Genomic DNA, 24,077 nt, shown 5'->3' with positions numbered 1-24,077 from the left:
AGTGACAATGAGTGGGTGGAAACGATCCTGATGTAAGACATATCCTGATATGAATCGACATTAAGAGGACACTATACAGCTTTAATTTCAGCTGCTAGTCGCCCTAATGTCTGGGCACACCAGTGGGCTGTGTGCAGCCTCCTCTGCCTGTTGACTGACAGCTCTGCTGCACTGCAGTGATTCCTCCACGGCTTCCCTTCGCTTAGACACCCTGCTCCTGTCATACATCAGCTTAACATGGAGATTATATCTCGTCTTACTGCGCATCTGGAACATCCCATTAGCCCATCTGTCGGCGACTTGCATCGTACACTTTAAGCACCAGCGACGACAAACCCGGTTTTACGCACGACTGTGGCGGTGGCGGCGGTGGTGGTGGTGGTGGTGGTGATGATGATGATGATGCTCGATCCGGCCCTTTGTTGTCCCCCGACACTCCCTGTAATTAACCGTGACTGTTATTATACAGTCAAGCTTTCATGAACAAAAGTGCTGCCATTATTTGCGTGTGCTTTTATTTTTTAAAGGGGATTCAATATTATGATTAGGGGATGAGGAATATAAAGGTGCTTTACAGTTGGATACAGCTGTAAAACAATAGCCTACAAGTCCATATTAGTAAAAAACAAAATGTTCCAATAAAGTCTGCAGCACCGTTATTGCGCATCACTGCCACATGGTTAATGAATATTATGCAATAACGGTTTCCTTGGCACCGTAATCAAGACTTAATGTGTTCAAGTCCGGAGAACATATGAAAACACATTTTGGCTGTTAGCTCTTTGTGAAAGTGTGCAGCCTTGTAGAGCCACAGTCGCATATGTAAATCAGAACTAGTTTGAACCGGATCAGAAGCAAACTGCTATTGATAAGGCTGCATCCATCCGCACTCCCTCCTCCTACTGTATCCTCCTCCTCATCCTCCCACCATGGAGCTGACGGGGGAGGAGGAGGGCAGGCTGATACCTGCATTCTTCACATAGGCCTACTCTGCTCAGAGCGGACATTTGCTCTACAAAAATGCGTCGAAAGATGATTTTTCTACGCATCAGCATCTGCTCTGCAGCGAATCTCACCATGCCGACCGGTTGGAAGATGCTCTGAGCATGCGCAGTGTTCCTTTTTGATTGACTCCCGGTAGTGCAGCCTTCAAGTGTTGTCGGTAATGTCGCAACCATTAAATAAGCGAACACAAACGGCAAAGTTGTAAAAACATCTAATTTTCGAGCATCTCCAAAATGCCATATTTTGCCACTGTCTGTGCCCCCACTTTGGAAATAATACATCCACCAAAACATTCTTATGCCCCATAATCGTATATCCATTTTCTTGACATGCATCTTTACATCAAAAATAAACAAACGCAACAATCTCAATTCAATGAAAAATTTGATTGTACTATATATAACAAAGCATAACGAAATAGTGTGGTTGATGCAATGTATGGGTGTATCTGTGAAAATGTAAAGCAATCCCTGGCTGGGCCTTGCATGTTCAAACTATGTTGTGTTTTCAGACATGTAATGAGAGCAGCAGGTATTTGTTTTGGAAGTATGTTGTAATTTTGACAGACTCAAAGTGTATGTCACTAAGGTATTGAAGTAAGCTCAGGCTTCCCTTCTCTTGTTTATAGCCTACAGGCAACAGTACAAGTTATGGGTGCATACGCTGGATATGGCAGCAGTACAAATACAGTGTTTTCCTCAAAGGGACAGCAAACATTCTTAAAAAAAAATAGAAGCAGCCTGTAACAAGAAGTCAAGCACAACAGAAAGCTGAATGCTGGTGAAATGTCAAACCATGTGACTGATAAACACCTTTAAACATCAGGCTGTTTGTGTGGTTTACAGATGTGGGATGCAGGGATGCATTTTCAACAGTGTGTGCTGTAAATTGGAAGTCAACGTCCATAATTCACAGTTATGTTCTTTCTTTTTTAAAGAAAACAATTACACAGAATTTAGCATAAATTAGTTTAGAAGCCTTGTTTCCTAGCCACATTAGCAACTCAGTGAGGATTTAATAGTCATTCATAAACTATAGGTGCTCAGTGCACACCAGAAAACACGATTGTTGGATGGACAACTCTGCTATTCATACAGGAAATGTAACATGGGTACATAGTCAAACGTGGCTCAATATTTATTCACCACTAAAGCTATGTCAAACCCACACTATATACTAATACTATAAATAAGTACTAATACGCATAGCATTCTTTGCGAACATTTATCTTAAACAGTTGAATGCTTGGACTCAATTTTATGGCAATCCATCAATAACCTGCCAAGAGATTTCACTCTGGATCAAAGCGTTGGACTGACATTACCCTCTTAGAGCCACCGTTTCCAGCGTGGTTATACATGAATAAACTACAAACTATGTCCGCAAATGTGCTTCTCAGTCATTTGCCACATTAGCAGAGTCGTTGAAAACAGAGCCCCACATAATGTTCTAATAATCTTGATTGTGGACACCCCTCCCCCCACATCATACCATTTCTGACTCTCCTGCCTCTGCTCCTGCCCCGACCTCTTGACCTTTTCAGCGACTGGGCGTCTCTGCTCCTCAGAAGTTTAAGGCTTCAACGTGTTTCCCATTGTGCAGGGTACAGCAGTTTGGTTTTTCTCCTCTCCTCTGTTTAGTGCAGCCATATAAGGCAAGTTTATTTGTATAGCACTTTTCAATAACAAGGCAACTCAAAGTATTCCAATAAATTCAAAGCAAAGGCAAATATATTGTGTCTAATTTTAATGTGGGTTTAGTGTAGCAATGAGCTGCAATGTTAGGAAAAAATAACTAGATTTGTCTAAAATTGGAAAATTTCAAATAGCAATTATTAAAAATTAATATTTCTGAATTTCAATGAGAATTTTGGATTGTTCTATTTAAATGTGTTTGTTTTGTTCTTTTGCTTATATTTGTTTGTACTAGTATTGAGCAAAAATATACGGTCTTTATTGCAGGATATAAAGAGATTAAAATAGTAAATAAATCTAGGTTGACCACTAACAATTTATGGAATCTTTTTTAAAGTAAAGAAATAAATCCTTGAACTGCTTCTAATGTAGTTGCAGTGACTCCTTGTTCAAAAACATTGGAAATTTCCTTATTGTTTTATTTGATTCCTATAGATGTGTTGTTTTATGTGTGTCCCCCTACATGATATATTTTTAGTTCTGATACTGAAAATATATATAGGATAATATGATTTCATTTAATGTATTTTATTTATTCTAGGATACTTGGGCAGCTGGTCAGAGTGGAGCTAAATTGAACTACTTTTTTACACTGTTGTGTAGTTTAGTCTAGAACTAATAGAACTAATCATACAGTATATTTTGTATGTCAAATATTACTCAAGTATGGCAAGTACAAGTACCTCAGAAATATACTTAAGTACTTACATACGTAGTTACATTCCAACACTAAAATGCAGAAATACTCTTTAAAGAACGTGTCTTTGTCAACAGTAGTAAGGCTAGCTTGAGGCACAAACCACTTCTTTCTGAAAGAAACTGGCAAGTATGTTAATAAAAGAAAAAATAATTGTATCTTTAACTAAATTAAGTTTAATTAAATAATTGAAAATGAAATGTTAAGGCACAGGTTGGCCAAACTAAACAATGTAAAAAAAACAGAACATCATCTCCTTCACACAGGACATGTAGACGCTACTTTTTTCCTACAATTAATGAGATTTTATTTGTTTAATAATCTGCTGTGGATTGTCAATAACAAAACAAAAGAAAAATTGGGAAAATAAGCTTCAGCACAACATACTGTACATTCAAACATGAAAATACAGTCATTCGGACACATCTACTGCTGGTTTTCTTGAGGCAGATTAAATAATTGAAAATTAAATGTTTAGGCACAGGTGTGTGTGTGTGTGTGTGTGTGTGTGTGTGTGTGTGTGTGTGTGTGTGTGTGTGTGTGTGTGTGTGTGTGCGTGCGTGCGTGATTGTGTGTGTGTGTGTGTGTGTGTGTGTGTGTGTGTGTGTGTGTGTGTGTGTGTGTGTGTGTGTGTGGGGGGGGGGGGTTTAACTTACTACCAGAGGCCTGTCTCCCTCTTGTGGTTACAAGTAGAGCAACAGAGGCAAACATTTCTAAAGCTCCTTGAAAAGTACTTTAATCCCCTTAAAGTTGAATATACTAAAATTTACAGCTACTGTATTCACAAAGCAATCCAACAAGTTAACTGCTTTGTGAACAGCTGTTTACAACTGGCTATGGGTGCAATAAAAGAAGTAGCAGCAAAAGCATCATTAGTAGTAGTTATGGGTATATTAGTCAGCAGAAGACCAAAAGAGACCACTCACACAGTTAACCCCTTCCACCCTGACTGTTGTGGGAAGACTGCTGTGGATTTACTCATGGACTCATTTTACTGCTTTACTCATAAAATTGTATTTCTACACTTTAGTTATTAGAGTATTACATAGGTCCACCTGTACCATTTAATACAATCCAATACATTGGCCCTTAATTAATCCTATTTTTAAAGTTTACAACATTTTACTTTTTATGACACTTTGTTAAAATTTGTTTTTTTGTTATATTACATCATGAGCCTAGTTTTATACAGTCTATGGCCTTTTCCCAAAATGTACTTATCCCCAAACTAAGTCTATAAAATTAGTATTACATTTCAATACTAATTCAAGCCAATACAACACCACAGCTAAATAAAAAGGACTCAAAGTAAATTAACACCTACTGAGCATTGTAAACTTCACTATAATAGGATTTATTGTACTGGAATTTTTTAGATCTGAAGATGTACATACTGCAATAAACTGGTGACTAATTGTTTATGGATGAGAAAAACAATTAATTTAAATATGTTCTAACTTGCTATGCCAGTTTCTAACACTTTTTCCACTGACAAGATTTTCATAGCCTATACAACTATTACTGCAATAGTCAGATACTTTTGACTTTAACTGAGATGATATATTTAACCCATGGCCATCCACACAGTGTCTACTCTATGTGACTATACATTGCGTAAGATGCCTTGGAGCATTGGTAAACTGACTTGCAGAACACGTTATGTCCCAGTACAAACACAGTAAACGTTGCATGTTAGTAAATAGTAAATATTATATTATATTGAGTTAATATTTGTTCCTGCTAGGAACTGTTGACAAAATTATTTTGAAAACAGATGGAGACTTGGGCTTTGTTATAAAAGTCAGCTGTCATTTGAATGGTTTCTGTTTAATTTCTTCCCCTTCTGCAACTTGGAAAGTTAAATATTGGGGGTCATTTTTACATTTCACATCAAAGTATTTATTTATTTCCCTGTAGCCTGTAACCATGTGCATACTGGAGCAAGAGAGATGTTATTATTGTAGAAGCAGGAGTAGGAACTATCTCTGGGAAATAGCATTGGATGTTTTGTGTCAGCCCTACTGTGCTGAATAAAAAGTGTACCCGTTTGGTACACTTTTATTGTCATTAAAAAAGTAGATAAACACAGGATGTTATAACTTTAAGATACTCCAGTTTTGCAATTATGATGTCATTTGGAAAACTAAAGTAAAGTATCATAGTAAAATCAGGAAGTGTAAATTGTATCCAAATATAACAAGAGGAACCAAAGGAAAGTTTAGATTTTCAGTTGAGTGGGGTCCCCTGGTAGCAATCATAACTTTACTAGGCAATGCATGTTGGTATACACTATAAAGAGTTTGAAGAGTCAAGTTTTTAGCCATACCGAAACCAAAAACACAAAAGTAAAAGTGTAAGGAATGAATTAAACAATATGTCTATCTGCTTGTCCTGCTATGCTTACTACTGACAGAGACAACCTAGCATTCTAAGGCCAAAGAGCACATCATTAACTCACTAACCTGCATTAGTTTTTAAAGTTATTTTGAAGCTTTTGTTTAAAAAGAAAAAGTGTAATGTTAGTGGCTCTGTCTGGCTCTTTGTTGGATTTGGGAGAGTCTACCATCAAGTAACCGCAACGTTAGCCTCTATAGCGTCACATTTGCCAAACACATCAGTGAGTTCTCACCCTAAAATTGTAAACCCCTTTTGACAGGGTTCGGGTCTTAAAAGGAGTCATACAAATGATAATAAAAAATTAAAAAGTTAGCCTGTGACCGTCATGGGGTTTGCTTATTTGGCTAGCTAGCTACAGTTTACCCTAGAGCATTGTTTGTCTAGCAAACTGTAAACACTTGTCATTGGATGCTTTAGTCACAGTACAAACAGAACAAATCGCTCAAAAGTATATATATTTGAAGTGCATCAGTCAGAAAGTCAGAATACTCTTGTTTCGAGTTGAAGTTGATTGATTTTTTTTGAGTTTCTACTGCAAACTGAAGGTGAGTCCAGTAGCCTACCGTTATTTTACTCCTTAAAGGAACACGCCGACTTATTGGGAATTTAGGTTATTCACTGTAACCCCCAGAGTAAGACAAGTCCATACATACCCTTCTCATCTCAGTGCGTGCTGTAACGCTGTCTGACGGTTCCAGCATTAGCTTAGCCCAGCACAGATCCTGCAGGTAACTGGTTCCAACTAGCCTACTGCTCCAAATTGTGACAAAAGTGACAAAATAACGCCAACATGTTCCTATTTACATGTTGTGATTTGTGTAGTCACAGCGTGTACAAAAAACAACGTAATATGAGACACAGCCATCTTCTAACAGTAAACAAACCGGGAACTATATTCTCAGACAGGCTTGCTGCGAGCATATCACTCCGCCCAAGTACTATATTCTTCTGCCTTAGAACATGACAGGGACTATGAAGAAAACTGTCTTGTATAGAGCTATTGTCATCTGGAATAACATTCCTATTAAAGTGCGTCAGCTTTGTAATAAGCAGTCATTTAAAAGAAATCTTAGATGTTTTGTGTTGATGTAGGTTTTTATATATTTTGATTAAAGTAATTATATTAATATTGTATTAACATTTAGTCCTACTATGAATGGAAATTAGATTGTATGTATGTATGTGTTTGTGTATGTATGTATAGATATGAAATGTGTATATGCGATTTTGTTATGATTGAAATGTGTATATTGTTGTTGTAAGGTAATGTAATTTTTTTAGAATGGACCCCAGGGAGACTAGCTGATTGCACAGACTTTCAGCTAATGGGATCCTCAATAAATAAACAAATAAACAAATAAACAAATCCCTCAGAACACCCTGTCTGTATGTCACATGTATACTTTTCTTCATAACTTCAGCACCACAGGTATCGTCATGGTCATCAACTATTTACAATAAATAGCATTTCAGTCTTTTCATTGTCTCATAGTGATGGGATCAAGTAAAAGCCTTTGACAACATGAAATAAAATGTTTAATATTGGCATTTTGTTGTGCTTTTTAATCATTGTGATTGTTCCCCAAATATTTCATATATTTCAAAACCCTACCAATTAGCATTTTCTGATTCCCAAAATGCTGAAATTAATCCAAAGTGTACTGTAAAGTGTCTGGTAAAATGTAAGTTATATACTTAAGAAATTTGATAATACAGAATCAATTTAAATCATTCTCTGTATATGTATATCTGTACACCCATGGTACTGTTTAAGTTTGACAAGTGATGCTATTCAGGTACTTATGTTTAAATTTCTAAATCAGTGTTTCTTCTTCAGTCTTTGGTCAAGAGAATGAATTTCTCCCAGGCCTCACAGTGAGCAAACATACTGAGTCAACCGTCTGGGTTATCTTATTAAAAACTAGACTTATGGTTTGGCAGAGCAGTGGCTTGGCAGACTGCAATTTTTACCAAAGGATTGCTTCGTCCCTGTAATGGGACTTGTCAGAATAAGATTCAAGTTTTAAAAAGAATTAAAGTAAGGATAAAATGTGACCTTTCATTTGTTAAAGGCCCTAAAAAACATTTTCTACATAAGCTTCATATGAGCGATGGGATCCAACGTGAACACGCTATTATCTGCCAAAGTCAGGACACTTTTGGTTGTTTAACATGAGAGATTTTTGTGTTGGTCGTCTTCTCGCTGGTTTGCTGTGGGCGGGGCTAAATTGGAAAAAGGTGATGTCAAACACTTGTTTGCACCAATTAGGATTTAGTAGCCTTTGAATCAGAATCTGACGACGGTTGTGGGATTGTTGCTTATATTGCCTTTGACTGTCAATCAAATCTGATTGAAACACACCCACACAGTCCTGATCAATCCAATTAGCTGAGGGTTGTTAAACTTATAATAAATAATAACTAAGGATAATTTACTTTGAAAATAGTTTAGTTTAATTTCCATGTCATGATGATGTTAAATGTCATGAATACTGGCTTTGTTATTATCATGTACTGAAATATACTGAAGCCTTGCCAAGAAATGTAATGGGATTCATTATGACTCGGCATGTAATGAGTAATTTATGGTGGATCAGCAAAAATATACATATGAATAGTTAAAGCATTATCATGCATATCACTTATTCATGGTACCCTGCTAACATTGGCAAATTGTCCAGCCTTCTGTTGTTGCTGTGGCCTCCTACTAAACAGAGCAGCATGGAGCTGCTACTACTCTCACTCTCAAATTTCAGATTAGAGATCACCGAGATTATCTAGACACATTTAAAACCAGGGCAAATATCTTATATCTTTATTTACTGTGGCTCCAGATGTGTTTGTTTAATCCATGTGAAGTTTTCAAAACATAACTCAGAATATCTAAGTGTTAATAAATATACCATGATGACGGAGAATCTTCACATACACAGCTTAAAAGTTCCTCAAACTTTGAAACTGCATAACTCACAAAGAAACCGTGACATGGTATTACTGTAACAGTACTGTTTTGACAAGTTCTGAATCATATATCGGTAAGTGCATAATAACCTAATGAAAGAGTGTTTGTAGGCTGAGGGATGTCACGGTGATTTTCTCATCAACCCAGTGGTGACTCTGAATCATATGGGGTTTAATTTTGTGGCGAATGGTTTGTGTTGTTCACTCTGTTGTTTTTTCTTCTTCAGTTAGAGGCATTACCAGCTGGTGAACAAAATGTTTAATTTCACACCAGCTGTTGGTCTTTGATCATTTTGTGATCACCACCGTGTTAACACTGATCTCTGCTACAATTTGCTGACTGTCGGTGAATCAGCAGCTCCAAAAAAACATAGTCCGCTTAAGCAAAATGTAAATATCTTGACTGAGAACATGCAGTCTAAACAGTCACCTAATGGCTAAATAGGTGAGGTGCATAGCTAAAAGTAGTGGATAAGCAGTTTTAACAATTAGCTAAAATTAATAAACAGTTCAAATATTTAGCTTAAGATCATCAATAAACAGTCTAAATAGTTGGTTAAAAGTTCAAATAGCTATATGTAATGAATAATCAGTTCAAATAGTTAGAAATAGCTAAACATATTCACCCTTTGCAAACACGTGACCACGACCACGTGACGACGCCATGACGGACGGCAGAATCACCGGAAGCACAAGCTAAACAGTGTAGACGAGCAGAAAGTTTCGTTAGTTTCAATCAGTTTAAAATAAATAACACTAGACAGAAGAAAATTTGGCTAGCCGGCTCAACCGCGACCAAGAAAATGATAGCTCAGCACTGGCTCAAAATTGATCTTAAAAAAGAAAAAAAATAACACAAAATGAACTGTAATAATAATACCATCTTCTTCTTTATGGCTTCTTCTATTGAACAACAAGTTGTCGTGGGTTAGGGAGTTCTGGATGCTCTTTTGCCCTCTTGGCTGTCCGTCATGGCGTTCATAATTTGCGCGAGTAGAGCGTGACGTCACGTGCCAAGGGTCAATATTGGATAAATGGTTGGAAGGATCTTTCCACCCTTAGTGGTAGCAGTAATCAATAGGTTTATAGCACATCTAGTTTAAAACCAAATCAAAAGAACACCTTTGAGACGTGATGGTATCGATAAAGGGGTAGCCTACTTGAGCTGATCTGACAGGCCTGTGGGGTTATGGACAAAAAAGATTGGGAACCGCCTCTCTACGTTTTCTTGATAATTGAATATCTACATATGCAGTTTTGTGCTATAACTGACCTCTGGCCTTTCCACTCTGTCTTCCCATATAAAGCACAGTGCATGGCTGCTTCAGATTCATCCTGGCTGGGGTTACCCTCTGGTATGCTGAATAAGTCCCACAGTTGGCTGAGGAGAGCAAACTTTTGTGGCAAGGTCAAAGCAATGCCAAAGTAAGATAAAAGGGGAAGAAAGTATTGAGGATTTTGCTTGCTTGCCCCCTCCAGAGAATTTCAAACAGCTGGAAGATTCAGTCAGCTTTTCCAGAAGCAGATGAAAGAAAAGTTGAAAGGCTTCTGTAGAGAGAAGGAGCCAGTGAGTGAGTGGGAGACGGAGAGAAGAGAAAGAGGATGCTGCTTGACAACAAGGATGTTTCAGAGTGATTCAGCATATAGTTGGTGTCCTGAACCCTCTCAGTCACTCATTCCAATAAAAGTTTGGTAGGTTAAAGCTGTCTCAGCAATGGAACTGTCTGGAGTATCGCTTCTGTTTTAATACGGTTGCTTGTGTGCTGTGGTGCAGTATAAGGGGATTTGCCTCAACAGTGGCAGTACACGGTGATGCCTCTGGGCTGAGATTCCTGCCAGGTCACTACAGGCGCTTCAGTGGCCAATGTCTGCCTCGGTTTCCTCTTTTTTGTATCTATTTACATTATTTCACCCCATCTGCATTTATAGCCATGGGGGAAGCAGAGATGTGGAGAGTGCTGCATTGCTGCGACACAGCTAGCGCCATGCTTTTACTTCGGGCTCCTCCTGCTGGTCTCGATAGGGTTATAGCAGGGTTTCTTTTTCCATGCTGTAATCCCTCTTGTAAATCAATAAACAGGTGTGTGTGTTTGTGTGTGTGTGTGTAGAGTAAGTGGAGTAACAAAAATGCTTAGCTTGCTTTTACAACTCGCACACTAATAAATGTTAACCTACATGTAATGCAGGCGTAAATGGTTGATAACAATTGAGAAAATAACATTCATAGCAGTAAATGAAAGAAGTAGAGCTGTAGCTAGTATTCAATTAGGCAAACAACTGAAAATTAAGCAGCAACTATTGAGAAATTAATAAATAGTTTTTTTTTCAAGCAAAAACTTGGTCAGACAAAACAAAAATTTCATGAAACAAACAATTAATGGATGATCAAGAAATTAATAGCTGTGGCCGGGTTAGCTCAGTTGGTAGAGTAGGCGCACATATATGGAGTTGTATGCCTCGACGCAGAAGGTCCAGGGTTGGAGTCCGACCTGAGTTGATTTCCTGCATGTCATCCCCCTCTCCCTCTCTCTCCCCTTTCATATATAGCTGTTCTTTCCATTAAAGGCCGAAATGCCCAAAAAAATCTTTTAAAAGAAAGTAATAGGTAGATTCATCTGTAATGAAAATGAGTGTTAGTTGAAGCCCTAAAGGCCCACAGTAGAAGTGGAAGTACTTTTTACACATTTGTTGCACATAGTCATCTCAGTGCTACACCTACAACTGAGCTGTGAGACCTAGCAGAGACCACAATGAATGAATGAATGAATGAATGAATGAATGCATTTGTGTTCATATTAATGCCAGCAGAAACCCACACACTGATGATCTGTGATAAAAGTCCCAGCCGGAAAAAATGATAAAAGCAGTAAAAAAATTATTCATTGTTTTTATTTATAGGTATAACATTAAGACAATAAATAGTGTGTCTTGTGACATAATGTTAACAAAGTACACTGTTCATGAACAAGCAACAATAAGACAATTATTATTTCTATCTCTATGTCTCCTGCTGTAGCCAGCTTCCTCTATCTGTCCTCCCTTCCCCTGTCGACATTGCGTTCCCTTACGATACTATATTGTTCATCACTATTCTTGCATACACCTTTGTCAGACAGAGAAGACCCGTGTACATATACAGCATCTATACATACAATCTACATTAACAGTAGGTTAACAAAAAGTGCTGTAATTTCATGCTACAGTGCGGCGCTAAATTAAGACCTACAAGTAGTACGCTTTTTCTGCCTAAAAAAGAAAGTCTGAAAATATTGTTTGAACATCTGGTAATATTTCTTTCTGCTAATTCCTTTTCAAAAAAAAATCTTCATGGTTATAACAAAGAAAAACAAGTTACCCAACCTTTTTGCAAAAGAAGCCAGGCTGCAAATCAATTCCTTTAAATCAGTGAAATTTGCCTGATTCCTAAAGCTAGTTTAATTATTTTAAACTGTTATTGAAATATTTTTGAGCAGTTAAATAAATTCCACGTGATGCTACAGTTTGATGTGTATAATCGTCGTAAACATTAATCTCATACAACACATTCAACAAGGAAATGTATCGATGCATTCTACTGTATCTACATTATACAGTCAAATACTAAAAAGTACAAAAAAATAGCTGCTTCATTGGAGACAGATGAGAACTGACCCAAATCCTATGACGATGAAAACAAACTCCGAAGGCATGTGTTTCACGATGTAAAACATCAGTGGTATAAAAGTCGTCCCGAATAAGGCAAAAACAATAACATGCCTTCTGATGCATGATGTCAAATCAAAGCTTCACTCAACAGTGATATGATAGAAAATAAAATAAAGTGCCTATTGTCTGAATAAGTTAAGATGAAAATCGCTGTGCAGGAGTAGAGGTTTAGAACAGGGTTGTTGTCAGTGTGTCGGGGTGTGACTCAGCGCAGTGAGTTGGTGGGCATACAGTCACACAGAGCCCTCCGCTCTGCCCTCAGCACCAGCGTCTCGGTCTGCAAGGGACAAAACAACAAGTCAACTTAAGGGTATAATTGCTCCTTTTCAAAATCCTATTTTGTGCCCCCTTCACTTTTACAGGTTACATTTGACTAATTTACTAAAAACAAGAAACCATGTCCTTTTACTGTTCAACTGCTAAAATCCAGATGGGAGAAGCTCTAAGTTCATCAAAAGGTTAAATTGTGGACTTCTTTTTTCCCAGATTTTGCCTCTCTGGCAACATACAAGCTGCTTGTTAGGGCTATATGCAGCTCGTGAGGATCACTGCAGACACTGCAAATTTTTTTAAACTTTTTAAATTCTTCTGAAGATGCTAGAACTGATCATCAATCAAAGATAATGCTGTGAAATACAGTGAACTTTGTAGTAAATATAGAAATAAAACATTAATTGAATCAAAAGGTGAATTGTTGACTAAATAGTATTTTTGTCAAACATTTTTATCCAACATCATTAATCCAAACATTAATCCAAAATGTCAGGTAGGTCTGTATCAAGAAAAGTGTTGATTTATTATTATTATGATTATGATTATTGGGTTTCTGCATTATAATTCAGAAATGTATGTATGCTTTTTTTGGTGTACTAACATTATGGAAAGCATGATAACCAATTTAACCATAATTTATTATTTGCTAGATCATATACATTTACATAAATAAAGACAATAACAATTATATTACTTGCATATACTTTTTTTTTAAGAACTTGACTTCATCATGAAACCTACCATATAAGATCACATTAAATACAATGTATGTTAAATGACAGCGCATCTTAAAACCTCCAATATCCAGCCATCATCATCCAACCCCATAATCAATATTCAAAGACAAAGTCTCTATTATCATACACCAGTTGTTATGTGGAAGACTTATCAACTGGTGAATCACCAGCATTTAACACTTTGCCATGGGAGATGAAACATTTGTCAAACAAAATCATATAAAAGGCAATAATACAGGGCCTCAGCTTCTGACAAGACAACTTCACCTACCCTGGCATCAAGGTTAAACGCGGTCTTCTTTAGATCTTGCAGTGCCCGCTGCATAAACTCAAATGCATGACAGTCCACACATGGGCGGCCTGGAAATAAGAGGAAAGAATATAGAAATAAAGAGATTCACATTAAAACAGTGACCTGACTCAGAGATGTTAGTTAGCTACAGAGCGATATTTACCTAAGGTTTGCTAACAACTGCTAATATTAGCCACCATAAGCAAGTGGTCAAGGACCGTAGTAGCAACACCTTTGAGTGTATTGATATTGAATTGAGCAAGGGGTGTCTTTTATTGCTTTTGAATTCAACTTTCATCTGTAAAAGGGAAGGTTGTGTTATTTTTGCTTTAGAAAATGTAGATTTGAAGAGCTATTTATGTTGATTTTATTCTTCTGGCATTCACTGGGGAGGTCTACTTTTACATATTGGTGTAAATGTTGCAGATTTCCATCTTGACAATAGTAAATATAACAGTGGAGAAGGCTAGACCTCAGGGCTTTTTTTCATGACAAAAGGGTCAAATTTCCAATTATCACCAATGGTGGCTGCAATACAAAATCCTAGGTATTCGCCTTTAAGCCGCTACTTTATTATTATTATACATTGTTTGAACCTAGTAGAGATGATAAAATGGGTCTTAATGTAGCAGTGCGGGCCGATTTTCATGTTGTGATAAATACACACTGAGGATGACCTACAATTCCCACTAAGAAACCTTTGTGGGAACCTGCTATCATTAGACTATGAAAAACAGCACTATGGCTGACAGATTTCCGCCTAATAAACATTTTAAAACCTGCACTTAACAGGCAGAAAAATAAATCCAAATCTCATATTTTTAGTCCACCTACTTTCGGCAGGAATGACAGTTCCAGTCTCCTGATCCGCATCAGCTGCACGGAGACAGAGGAGCTGCACCGCCAGAAGCAGCACCGCTACCTGCACATATCCACTGGACGCCATGGTGATGATGTGATCAATTAGCCTACTTTTTGGAATTAAAAATAACAATGTGCAAGTAGTTAAATACAACAACGGAAAATGTCCTACACGGCCGTCAGTTAATGAAATAACATCTTAAAGGCTTTGTTTAGAAAACAGTCCAGTTTTCATCGGTAAATGTATATATATGTATTTAAAATACAATAAGCAGAGAAGAATTACTGTTTATTTAATAAACTGCACGTTATCCTACCGTGAATCAGTCGATATTTTGCCGAACACCAGCGCAAGATGCCCACCTAGAATTGTTTAATGTAGGTTAAGGGAGTGCGCATGCGTGTGGCTCATCTAAAATCTGCTTTGAGAACCCGAATCAAGACTTCCGGTAAAACATTCAAAATAAAGGCCTTAATCATCGATGGTGGGAAGTATATAAGTAGCCTACATTTAATCAAATGCTGTACTTATATACTTCCCACCATAATAATATATAATATATATATATATATATAATCATATATATATAATCATATATATATATTTCATCATCATCATAATCATAATCATCGATGGTGGGAAGTATATAAGTAGCCTACATTTAATCAAATGCTGTATTTTGGACTTTGCTTGTAACTTTCCACTTTTTGCCACTCCACAACAGGGAAATATTAACTTCACCACATGTATTTTACAGCTTTTATTTTAGATTTAACATAGAGTATACTGTAGATTAAAGTAACCGACGTATAAAGTAGTAAACCTTTGCTCCATCCCAATCAGCTACCACGTTAAAATCTTGCTTACATGCTAATACATAGTAGTTAGTATTTTGGTTTTGGTTTTACAATGCAGTACTGATACTTTTACTTGTATAGAAGATCTAGGTACTTCTTTTGATTATCATAATATATAACACAATACTGCATTGTGTATATACAGTGTACGTATGTATTATTGCAGATATAATATATATAAGATATAATGGTAATTTTCACTTTTTGTAAGAAATGGTTTGAGACGTCAAAAAAACTTCACTGAATTATTTCAAACTAAATTAAAAAAGAAGCCACATTTAATGTTCTTTTCCTTTATTTTATTTTTCGTTGTTACTTAGGCAATGTCATGGAGCATTGTATTATAAGGGATTGTGGTTAAATTGGTACTGTAGAATGAAAAGAATAAATATGACTCAAAGAATTTAATTTAAAAGAATTAAGTGAGGAAAAAAATGATATGCACCTTTCTGTCAATTTGCCTATACTATAGTTATACCCATACACAGTTCCATTTGAAAGGCGAAATATAACCTTTTTTAGTTTATTAACAAAGCATACAATATAGGGACAAACAAAACCGTTCAACCCAGATATATGGCCATAGTATTAAAGGTGAAATACCTGCTTTTTTATTTTATGGTTCAATGTTGTCAAATGCCCCCAATTTTGTTTGCTAGGATGGCGAAGGCATGACCCGCCCTACTCTCCCTCTGATTAGCCAGTACTTGTAGTCTGCTTTAGTTGGGTTGGTTAAGTGTAGGCAAAATGAGTGGGATTTGTTAGGGTTAGGGTAAGAATGCCAAGGTAAGCCAATCAGAGGCAGATAATTGCAGAGTAGGGCGGGACATGCCTTCGCCATCCTAGAGAAAAAAATACTCGAGCCCAGTGTGGGCGGGGTCCTGACTGTTTTCTTAGGTAGCCCATTAAAATGCCCGAACTCAAAACACTTCTTTTTCCAAGATGGCGTCGATGAAGGACAGCGACACCGGCCTCTGGCTTCACAACAAATTGGGATCCACGGACGAGCTCTGGACGCCTCCGAGCATCGCTTCTCTCCTCACCGTGTCAGTAATTGACAACATACGACTGTGTTTTTCGAGCTTATCGCCGCCAGTGAAGCTTAAACTCTTGCTCGGGATGCTGCATCTTCCCAGGCGGACCGTTGACGAGGTGGGTTGCTGTGCGTTAGCTAACTGTTAGCCTGACAGGTAAAGTAAGCTATTAACTTAAATACACAGCTAAGAGATTGGATCAATCTCCGGGAAATTGTTCTACGTCTAACCATTGCTGTTCCTGTTCCTGTTCCAGACTGCTAGCGAAACGTCTAAGTTCAGCACTGTGAACTCTAGGTGCGCGGCCGGTCACCGCCGTGATCAAAACCGCTTTCCTCTGCCGCCTTCCCCTCAATGAAATGACTGGAGGCGGCGAGTTACCGATGTGATGCGATGTGAAAACCCTTTAGCGACGTAGCTAACGTAAGAAACAGAAAGCTGATGTTATTCCTGCGACTGATCCTGAAGTTTTTTTGCCTTAATTCCTAGAGAACAACATCTATACGAATTGACGTTAACCTTAGGTAGCTGACGACAACCATAACACGGCCGTAACTTTGACGTTAACACATAATTGCGTTTTTTCCAGCAGTGGTTTAGCAGACGACGGGAAACATTAGAGCGGTTCCCTCGTACAGACATTATGGTGGGATGGGGACAAGAGAGCACACTGAGCTGGAGAGCTACCAGCATCTAGTCCGACATAGATCACTTTTTTTGTTGTCAAAATGCATATACAAAGATACAGGTAAACAACATTAGCACACATAATAATTTATACATAATAAAATGATGAACATAAAGTAAGAATATTAGGGACAATTGCATACAAATAATAAAACAACAGGAGTACATGTATACAATCGTATTCAGTCAGTGGATTTGGGGGGGAAACTTATGTAAAAGCAATAGCATCTCCAATGTAAAAAAAAAAGTAAAAGGTCCACAAAGTAGTAACGTTGGAGCAAAATGTATACCAAATAAAAGAACTTGACAGATCAGTTGACTTTTCCTTGCCTTATTACTGACCGATGAATGTGTTGTAGCTGCTTAAATTGGAGCTAATTTGAACTACTTGACGTAACGACTGCAACTAACGATTACATATATAATGTCCACCACAGAGCCCAAGGTGACATATTTTGTTTACTATTTTACTCTGTTTTATCTCTTATATTATTAGTACTTGTGTTTATATTTGATTGGTTTAAATTTTGATATTTAATTTATTCCCTGCGCTATTCTTTGTTTGTGTACTGCTGCTGTATTTTGTAAAGTGAGGAAAGTATTTTGTGTACAGTCAGCAGGTGGCTCTGATGTACTTTTACACATCAGGACACATCAAGAAAATCCGCTGAAATGTGACTAATCCCACTTGTACCTCTTGCACTAAATGATCTGAGAGATGATTTGATTGCTGCCATATGTCTACATTCCTTTTAGCAGATGGTGTGACACTGAGAAATATTGTAGGTTGTCGAGCTATGCTGTTGGCTACATGTGATCAGTGTAAATGTAAACAAGCTGCATACATGAAATACAAAGTTGACAGATGCTTCACAAATCCTGTTACATCATCTCACAACAAGTTGCAGAATAAAATCTTGGTGATCAATCACTGATTAAATCTAGGTCAGTTGTCTGCTAATAGAGGTCTAGCTATAAGTACTCAGCAACAGTAACAAGATCTAAGTGAACAGTTGATCAAGAGAAAACGAAAAAAAAGGCATTAAACGTCAATTACGTTTAGTTAAATGCATTTAAGATTTTCTGGCTTTTAGACAGACAAAATAAGCAAATTGAAGACCGCACTCTGGGCTTCTAATGGGCAGTTGTCATTATTACAGTTTAAATTATTTATTAAAAAACTGGAAAGATTAATCTGCAAAAAAAAAAAAAAAAAAACATTAGTTTGTTAAAAATTAATCTGTGATCTTCAAGTGGTTTCACTAACAGTCTTCCTCTCTCGCCAGATGAAGGAGGCCCTGTCGGAGATAATCCAGCTGGCTACGGTGGATTCAGAGCCCTGGGTGTTGATGGTTGCAGACATCCTCAAGTCCTTCCCAGAGACTGGCTCTCTCAATCTGGACTTGGAGGAGCAGAATCCAAATGTGCAGGATATTCTTGGAGAGCTCAGGGAGAAAGGTAGGGGATGTGTGACTGTGTCTTTTACATTCATTTAGCTGTGGTTGCCCCAGACTGACTGGCACATTAAAACCATGGATAAAAAAAAAATGTAACCGGAACAACACACCAATAATGATCTGTTACTCAGCCTATTGCTCTGAAAAGGAATAATATATGCTTACAGCAGAATTGTCTACATATTATGGTTGAATTTATCAAATTAGAACGGTTCCTTGATTGCATAAGTTAAGATATCCACATAATGTGCTGGTACTGTTTGGAAAAGTAGATGGTAAGAACTTTTATCATGTCAGTCAGCTTGTTCCCTGCAGTTTAATTAAACTTTTAAATGGCAGGAGCAACTGGCCTTCAATATTTTATATAAGGTGGAGATTTGTAGATCAGGTGAGCAGTGTTTTTGTAAAAACACTTTCAAATGATGGTGGTTAACCACCAAAGTGGCTCATAATGTAGACAAACATGGCATACTCTGGCTGATGAGTGTAGGAATTTCCTTTTCTTGATAACTAGCACTGGTTATTACACTTTATACGCTTAACTCACTTACAGTGTACAGGAAGTTGAGCTGAGTGAACGCTAAGAAAACTGAGGGTATAGAGAAGATTAATATCTCAAATGTTTATGCTGACCCTCTGCTTACTGTGGTTGGCTTTGAACTGAGGTATGTGTTAATTACACAGAATTCAAATATCTCTTTGCTTGAGATTATTTAGGCCTTTCAGGGTCACATCATGTAGTGGTTTCACTCAGATGACACAGCAACCAGCTGTGATGCACACATGAGGACAGATAGTTCAACAACATTTGAGACCTTGTTGTACATTTAATTATCCTCCCTAATATCCACAACAATGTGTTGCTTTTGTCCTTTCCAGAGCAAATGGATACACATTTTTACCAGCTGGCCACATTGACTGATTATAATTTAAAAATGTATATTTGTAATTTTGCAAACTAGTTTGGATTTACCTAACATTGAACATCACTGAACATGGGCAAGTCAGGCTGCAAAGTGACGCTTAAAGCAGCCACAGACAGAGATCTTTAAGTTTCTATCCAGCGGTAAACTGATGATTAATCCCTTTCCCTCCTCTCCTTTCCAGTGAGTGAGTGCGAGGCGTCTGCCATGCTTCCTCTGGAGTGCCAGTACCTGAACAAGAGTGCGTTAACCACTCTGGTGGGACCCCTTACACCCCCCGTCAAACATTTCCAGCTGAAGAGGAAGCCCAAGAGTGCAACCCTCAGAGCAGAACTTCTACAAAAATGTAAGTTACTTCAACTAATACACACTGCTTTTTTATTTTGACGTATCGGTGTATCTGTGGCTTTTGGCATATTTGTATATTACGTTGTGTACAAGATCAAATATTGTGAATTTGTTGATTATTTATTTCTGTTTGTTCACAGTTTAACTGTCCCAAAGAGGTAGCTGGAATTGTGCATTATTTTATTTCTGTTGTATTCTATTCTATTCTAGCCACAGAAACAGCCCAACAGCTAAAAAAGACAGCCGGAGTGCCTTTTCACGCCAAAGGGAGAGGATTGGTCAAAAAGATTGACACTACTAGTGAGTTGAAGATTAATAAATGCACCCACACATCTGCTCTTTCAATACTTTAAAAAAATTACCATCATAACGTTCATTTCTATCAGTCAAAAAGTCGTACATTAATTATGTGACTTATTCCAAATGATAGCCAAGAAACGTTTTTTCTGCCTTCTGTTTGTGATACATGTGTCAATATTTGCATTGCAGCTCCTCTCAAGGGGATTCCCAAGGCCCCATTCCGCAGTCCCACTGCCCCCAGTATGTTCAGCCCTCCCAGTAACCGCACGCCTATTGCACCTGCACGGACGCCCCTGCGTAAGGAGAGGGGGGTCAAGGTATTGTCATATTTCCAAAATGCTACCAGAAAACTGAATCCTGCTTAATCTTATGCATCATGTCTGTAACGTGTAATTTCCCTCACAATTACCTCTTTGCAGCTGTTTTATTGTCTTGTTTTTGCTTAATTTGTAAGTTTAAGGTTACATTTTTTTCTCACAATTGGCTGTTTTTTTTCTCCCCTCCTTTTTCAGCTGTTAGATATTTCCGAGCTGGATATGGTCGGAGCTGGAAGAGAAGCTAAGAGGAGAAGAAAGACTTTGGGTAATTATGTTTCCAGCCCTCCATTAGCCCAAGTTTGTATTAGTCCGTATTAATGTTTTCTTCTGCCTCAGAAACGGAGGCCGGAGAGAAAGCAGCCAAAGAAGAAGCAGTGGTGGAAAACACCACACCCGACTACGCTGCAGGCCTCGTCTCTGCACAGGTACGTGACTCCACGTGTTCACATCACTCAAACATTCTGGATTTCTCCTGTTTACTCTGGCTCTATCGTAACAAATGCTGTTTGGTTTTTCAGAAACTGGGGGCCTTAAACGAGAATCCTCTGCCGTCAACCAGCTACCTACCGGCCACACCCAGCATGGTTCCCTCCTCCTCTTACATTCCCAGCTCTGAGGCCCAGCCAGGTTAGACAAGACCACAAAGCATTGTAGTGTTGGGTCAAACATAAGTTTCTTTTGCATCCAGGGCTCAGTGCTTTTATATACTTACTAGTTCACAGAGAAAACTGAGAAAACGCGTCATGTCAATCTCACATTGTCTTTTCTTCACCAACCTCCTCTAAAGCGAATGCTGGTGGTTCGGGATGGGACACGCTGCAGTCGGCTCGCCAACCGGAGGAGTCTGCAACAGTGGGCGCTGGCGCCACCGCCACTTTACCAGGCCAGTACAAACAGAGGACGCCTATGTACAACGCGAGCAACACGGCCAATCCTGCAACCCCCACGTCCCCCAGCACGCCGGTCTCCACCCCTGCCAGCAACGGGCCCCCGGCAGCTGCTACAGCCAGCCAGCCGGAGACCCCCACCCAGCCTCCCAGCACACCTCAGATCCCCACCCCGACACCAACCCCTATGCCACCACAGCCCCAGCCCAAAAAGAATCTGTCACTCACGGTAAGGGGGAGATGGACTCTTCAGTAATTGAATTTGTTTTATGTATTTAAGCTCTGTGTTCTCCTCAGTCAGCTAAATTCTCTGCTGCATGCTGTTTGTGCTCCTCAGAGAGACCAGATGTACGCTGCCCAGGAGATGTTCAAGACGGCCAACAAGGTCACCAGACCAGAGAAGGCCCTGATCCTGGGCTTCATGGCTGGATCCAGAGGTACAGGAGGAATCTTACTAGCTGCTTCATCAAAAAGCATCCAAAATCATTTTTTTTCCATCCAAAAACTTTTTCTAATTAGTGTAAAAAAAACATATATATATATCTGAGGGACTGATTCACATTGTTAAAATGGTGCAAGCCCAACAAATGTATTTGTCACTATGACTGGTGTTTCCTTCCTTACCCCTTTTTGATGTGTAGTCTTTTGCAAATGAGCTTTGTCATCACAACACTTCTGGTCTTCAGATCTGATTAAGCGAATTGTTGCGAAATTTTTTTTTTTATACATATTTTGCAATCGGCTTTTTTCGCTGCCATCTTACGATAAAAAAGTAATTTGGTGAAACAACTGCATTTTAAGATCGGACTATATCTACGACAGTTGCATGGAAGCGTTCGTGACGTTTGGTGAAGGTGTCTTTATGATTTTCTTCATTGACTGACTGACTGACTGACTGACTGACTGACTGACTGACTGACTGACTGACTGACTGACTGACTGACTGGGTTCCAACACTTGCTAAAAATCCTGAGATCCAGCAAGTTTACCTTGGAAATGAGACCAGTTTTAGCAGTTATTCCTAGGTAATACATTGATCTTATTTCCCGGTATTCAACCTGGTAAGTTTGCAAATCCATGTGTCTAAGTGGTCATTTTAAATGCCTTTTTCGAGGAGTTCATTCAATGAATTTAAATGAAAACCAGTGGCATAAATGCACTACACAGGCATATACACTCACCTAAAGGATTATTAGGAACACCTGTTAAATTTCTCGTTAATGCAATTATCTAATAAACCAATCACATGGCAGCTGCTTCAATGCATTTAGGGATGTGGTCCAGGTCTAGACAATCTCCTGAACTCCAAACTGAATGTCAGAATGGGAAAGAAAGGTGATCTAAGCAACTTTGAGCGTGCCATGGTGGTTGGTGCCAGACGGGCTGGTCTGAGTATTGTGGAGATGAGTACCACTCATCTCCACAAAAAATAGGAAAATGAGGCTACAATTTGCACAAGCTCACCAAAATTGGACAGTTGAAGACTGGAAAATGTTGCCTGGTCTGATGAAAACAGAATGAGAACATGGATCCGTCATGCCTGGTTACCACTGGGCAGGCTGGTGGTGGTGGTGTAATGGTGTGGGGGATGCTATCCTATCAATATGGGCCAACATTTCTAAAGAATGCTTCCAGCACCTTGAAGAATTAAGGCAATTCTGAAGGCGAAAGGGGGTCAAACACGGTATTAGTAGGGTGTTCCTAATAATCCTTTTAGGTGAGTGTATTTACATTAAGTGTCCCTGATGGTTCCTAAACACAATGCACAAACCTGGTAGGGCCAATAATAACCAGTCTGCTTCCTTCTGTCTGTCTTGCAGAAAACCCGTGCCCGGAGCAGGGGGACATCATCCAGATCAAGCTGAGCGAACACACAGAGGTCCTGCCCAAAGCCGACGGCACCGGCAGCACCACCATGCTGGTGGACACAGTCTTCGAAATGAACTACTCCACAGGACAGTGGACCCGCCTCAAGAAATACAAACCCATCACCAATACCTCCTGAGGCGCTTAGCTTGCTCAAAATCACACACCCAAAATTTCTTATCCACTTCGAAAAAAACATGTTTACACACTTACAAGTATTTGCATACACATTTGGGCCAAATCAAGCACTGGGCGGGTGTGAGGTCGTCAAGGAGAGAAAGGTCCTCCCTGTTTCGGCACCGCCAAAATGCAGGACTCTTTGAAGAATATTTCTGTACTTTTTGTTCAGTTGTTTCCCCTAGCCTTTTATTGTTTCAGTTTTTAAATCCTCTCCGATTCCTGAATGATGCTGAGGTCAGGAGGGGTGAGAGAGTTATAGGAGTCTGAGCAGAGGAATTCTTCTCACGGCAGGCACCTTTCAACATTTGTGCTCTGAAGTACAAGCATGTCGCGTGTCTCGAAAGAAGAAAAGACGAGCCGTCTGTATTTTCCTGTATGAATGTCACATTTGCAGCTTATCTTCTACCTTTCAGAACAGAATCATGGTTTGTGAAAAACAAGGACAGTCATCAAAGAGGTGACCAAAAAAAGAAACATGAGTTCTCAATGCTGTCAAGTTCTGTTTGGAGCCTTCTGGTAAATGTTTTCATCCTTTTTCCAAAGAAGGGAAGAAAATAAAGTGACAACAGACTCCAGGTGGGCGTTTCTCATCTTTTAC

The 24,077-nt window shown here is 38.7% G+C and overlaps 2 protein-coding genes across 3 annotated transcripts; one reads left to right on the top strand and one right to left on the bottom strand.

Moving 5' to 3' along the window:
- Nucleotides 1–11,624: 11,624 nt before the first annotated feature.
- Nucleotides 11,625–15,024, bottom strand: nicol1 (NELL2 interacting cell ontogeny regulator 1). Of its 2 annotated transcripts, none has more exons than XM_028564530.1 (4): nt 14,940–15,024; nt 14,596–14,732; nt 13,741–13,829; nt 11,625–12,736 (listed from the first exon to the last, which is right to left on the bottom strand). In XM_028564530.1, the coding sequence occupies exons 2-4, from the start codon at nt 14,705–14,707 to the stop codon at nt 12,665–12,667; spliced, it is 273 nt and encodes a 90-aa protein (XP_028420331.1). In that variant the 5' UTR covers nt 14,708–14,732; nt 14,940–15,024; the 3' UTR covers nt 11,625–12,664. The 2 variants fall into 2 exon arrangements, with proteins under 2 accessions (XP_028420331.1, XP_028420333.1); XM_028564532.1 differs by having other exon boundaries at nt 14,596–14,729; nt 14,940–14,992.
- Nucleotides 15,025–16,381: 1,357 nt separating this feature from the next.
- On the top strand, nt 16,382–24,054 carry nelfa (negative elongation factor complex member A). Its single transcript, XM_028564117.1, has 11 exons — nt 16,382–16,632; nt 18,488–18,659; nt 19,766–19,927; nt 20,140–20,229; nt 20,419–20,546; nt 20,742–20,811; nt 20,883–20,971; nt 21,065–21,173; nt 21,334–21,662; nt 21,771–21,870; nt 23,254–24,054. Exons 1-11 carry the CDS (start codon nt 16,423–16,425, stop codon nt 23,436–23,438), a joined length of 1,644 nt encoding a protein of 547 aa, XP_028419918.1. The 5' UTR covers nt 16,382–16,422; the 3' UTR covers nt 23,439–24,054.
- Nucleotides 24,055–24,077: the final 23 nt, after the last annotated feature.

The sequence above is a fragment of the Perca flavescens genome, chromosome 19 (genome assembly GCF_004354835.1).
Source record: "Perca flavescens isolate YP-PL-M2 chromosome 19, PFLA_1.0, whole genome shotgun sequence".
NCBI lineage: Eukaryota > Metazoa > Chordata > Actinopteri > Perciformes > Percidae > Perca > Perca flavescens.
Note: the sequence above shows the minus strand (reverse complement) of the source record. Positions and strands in the feature narration are given on the sequence as shown.

What these genes read in the sequence shown, in the direction of transcription:
- nicol1 (XM_028564530.1), bottom strand. Translation starts at nt 14,707, where the DNA reads ATGGCGTCCAGTGGATATGTGCAGGTAGCGGTGCTGCTTCTGGCGGTG. An exon ending in AACTGTCATTCCTGCCGAAA is followed by an intron (nt 13,830 to 14,595) that starts GTAGGTGGACTA and finishes TCTTATTTCCAG; the next exon opens with GCCGCCCATGTGTGGACTGT. An exon ending in CGTTTAACCTTGATGCCAGG is followed by an intron (nt 12,737 to 13,740) that starts GTAGGTGAAGTT and finishes TGTCCCTTGCAG; the next exon opens with ACCGAGACGCTGGTGCTGAG.
- nelfa (XM_028564117.1), top strand. Translation starts at nt 16,423, where the DNA reads ATGGCGTCGATGAAGGACAGCGACACCGGCCTCTGGCTTCACAACAAA. An exon ending in AGCAGAACTTCTACAAAAAT is followed by an intron (nt 19,928 to 20,139) that starts GTAAGTTACTTC and finishes ATTCTATTCTAG; the next exon opens with CCACAGAAACAGCCCAACAG. An exon ending in CAGGCCTCGTCTCTGCACAG is followed by an intron (nt 20,972 to 21,064) that starts GTACGTGACTCC and finishes TTGGTTTTTCAG; the next exon opens with AAACTGGGGGCCTTAAACGA.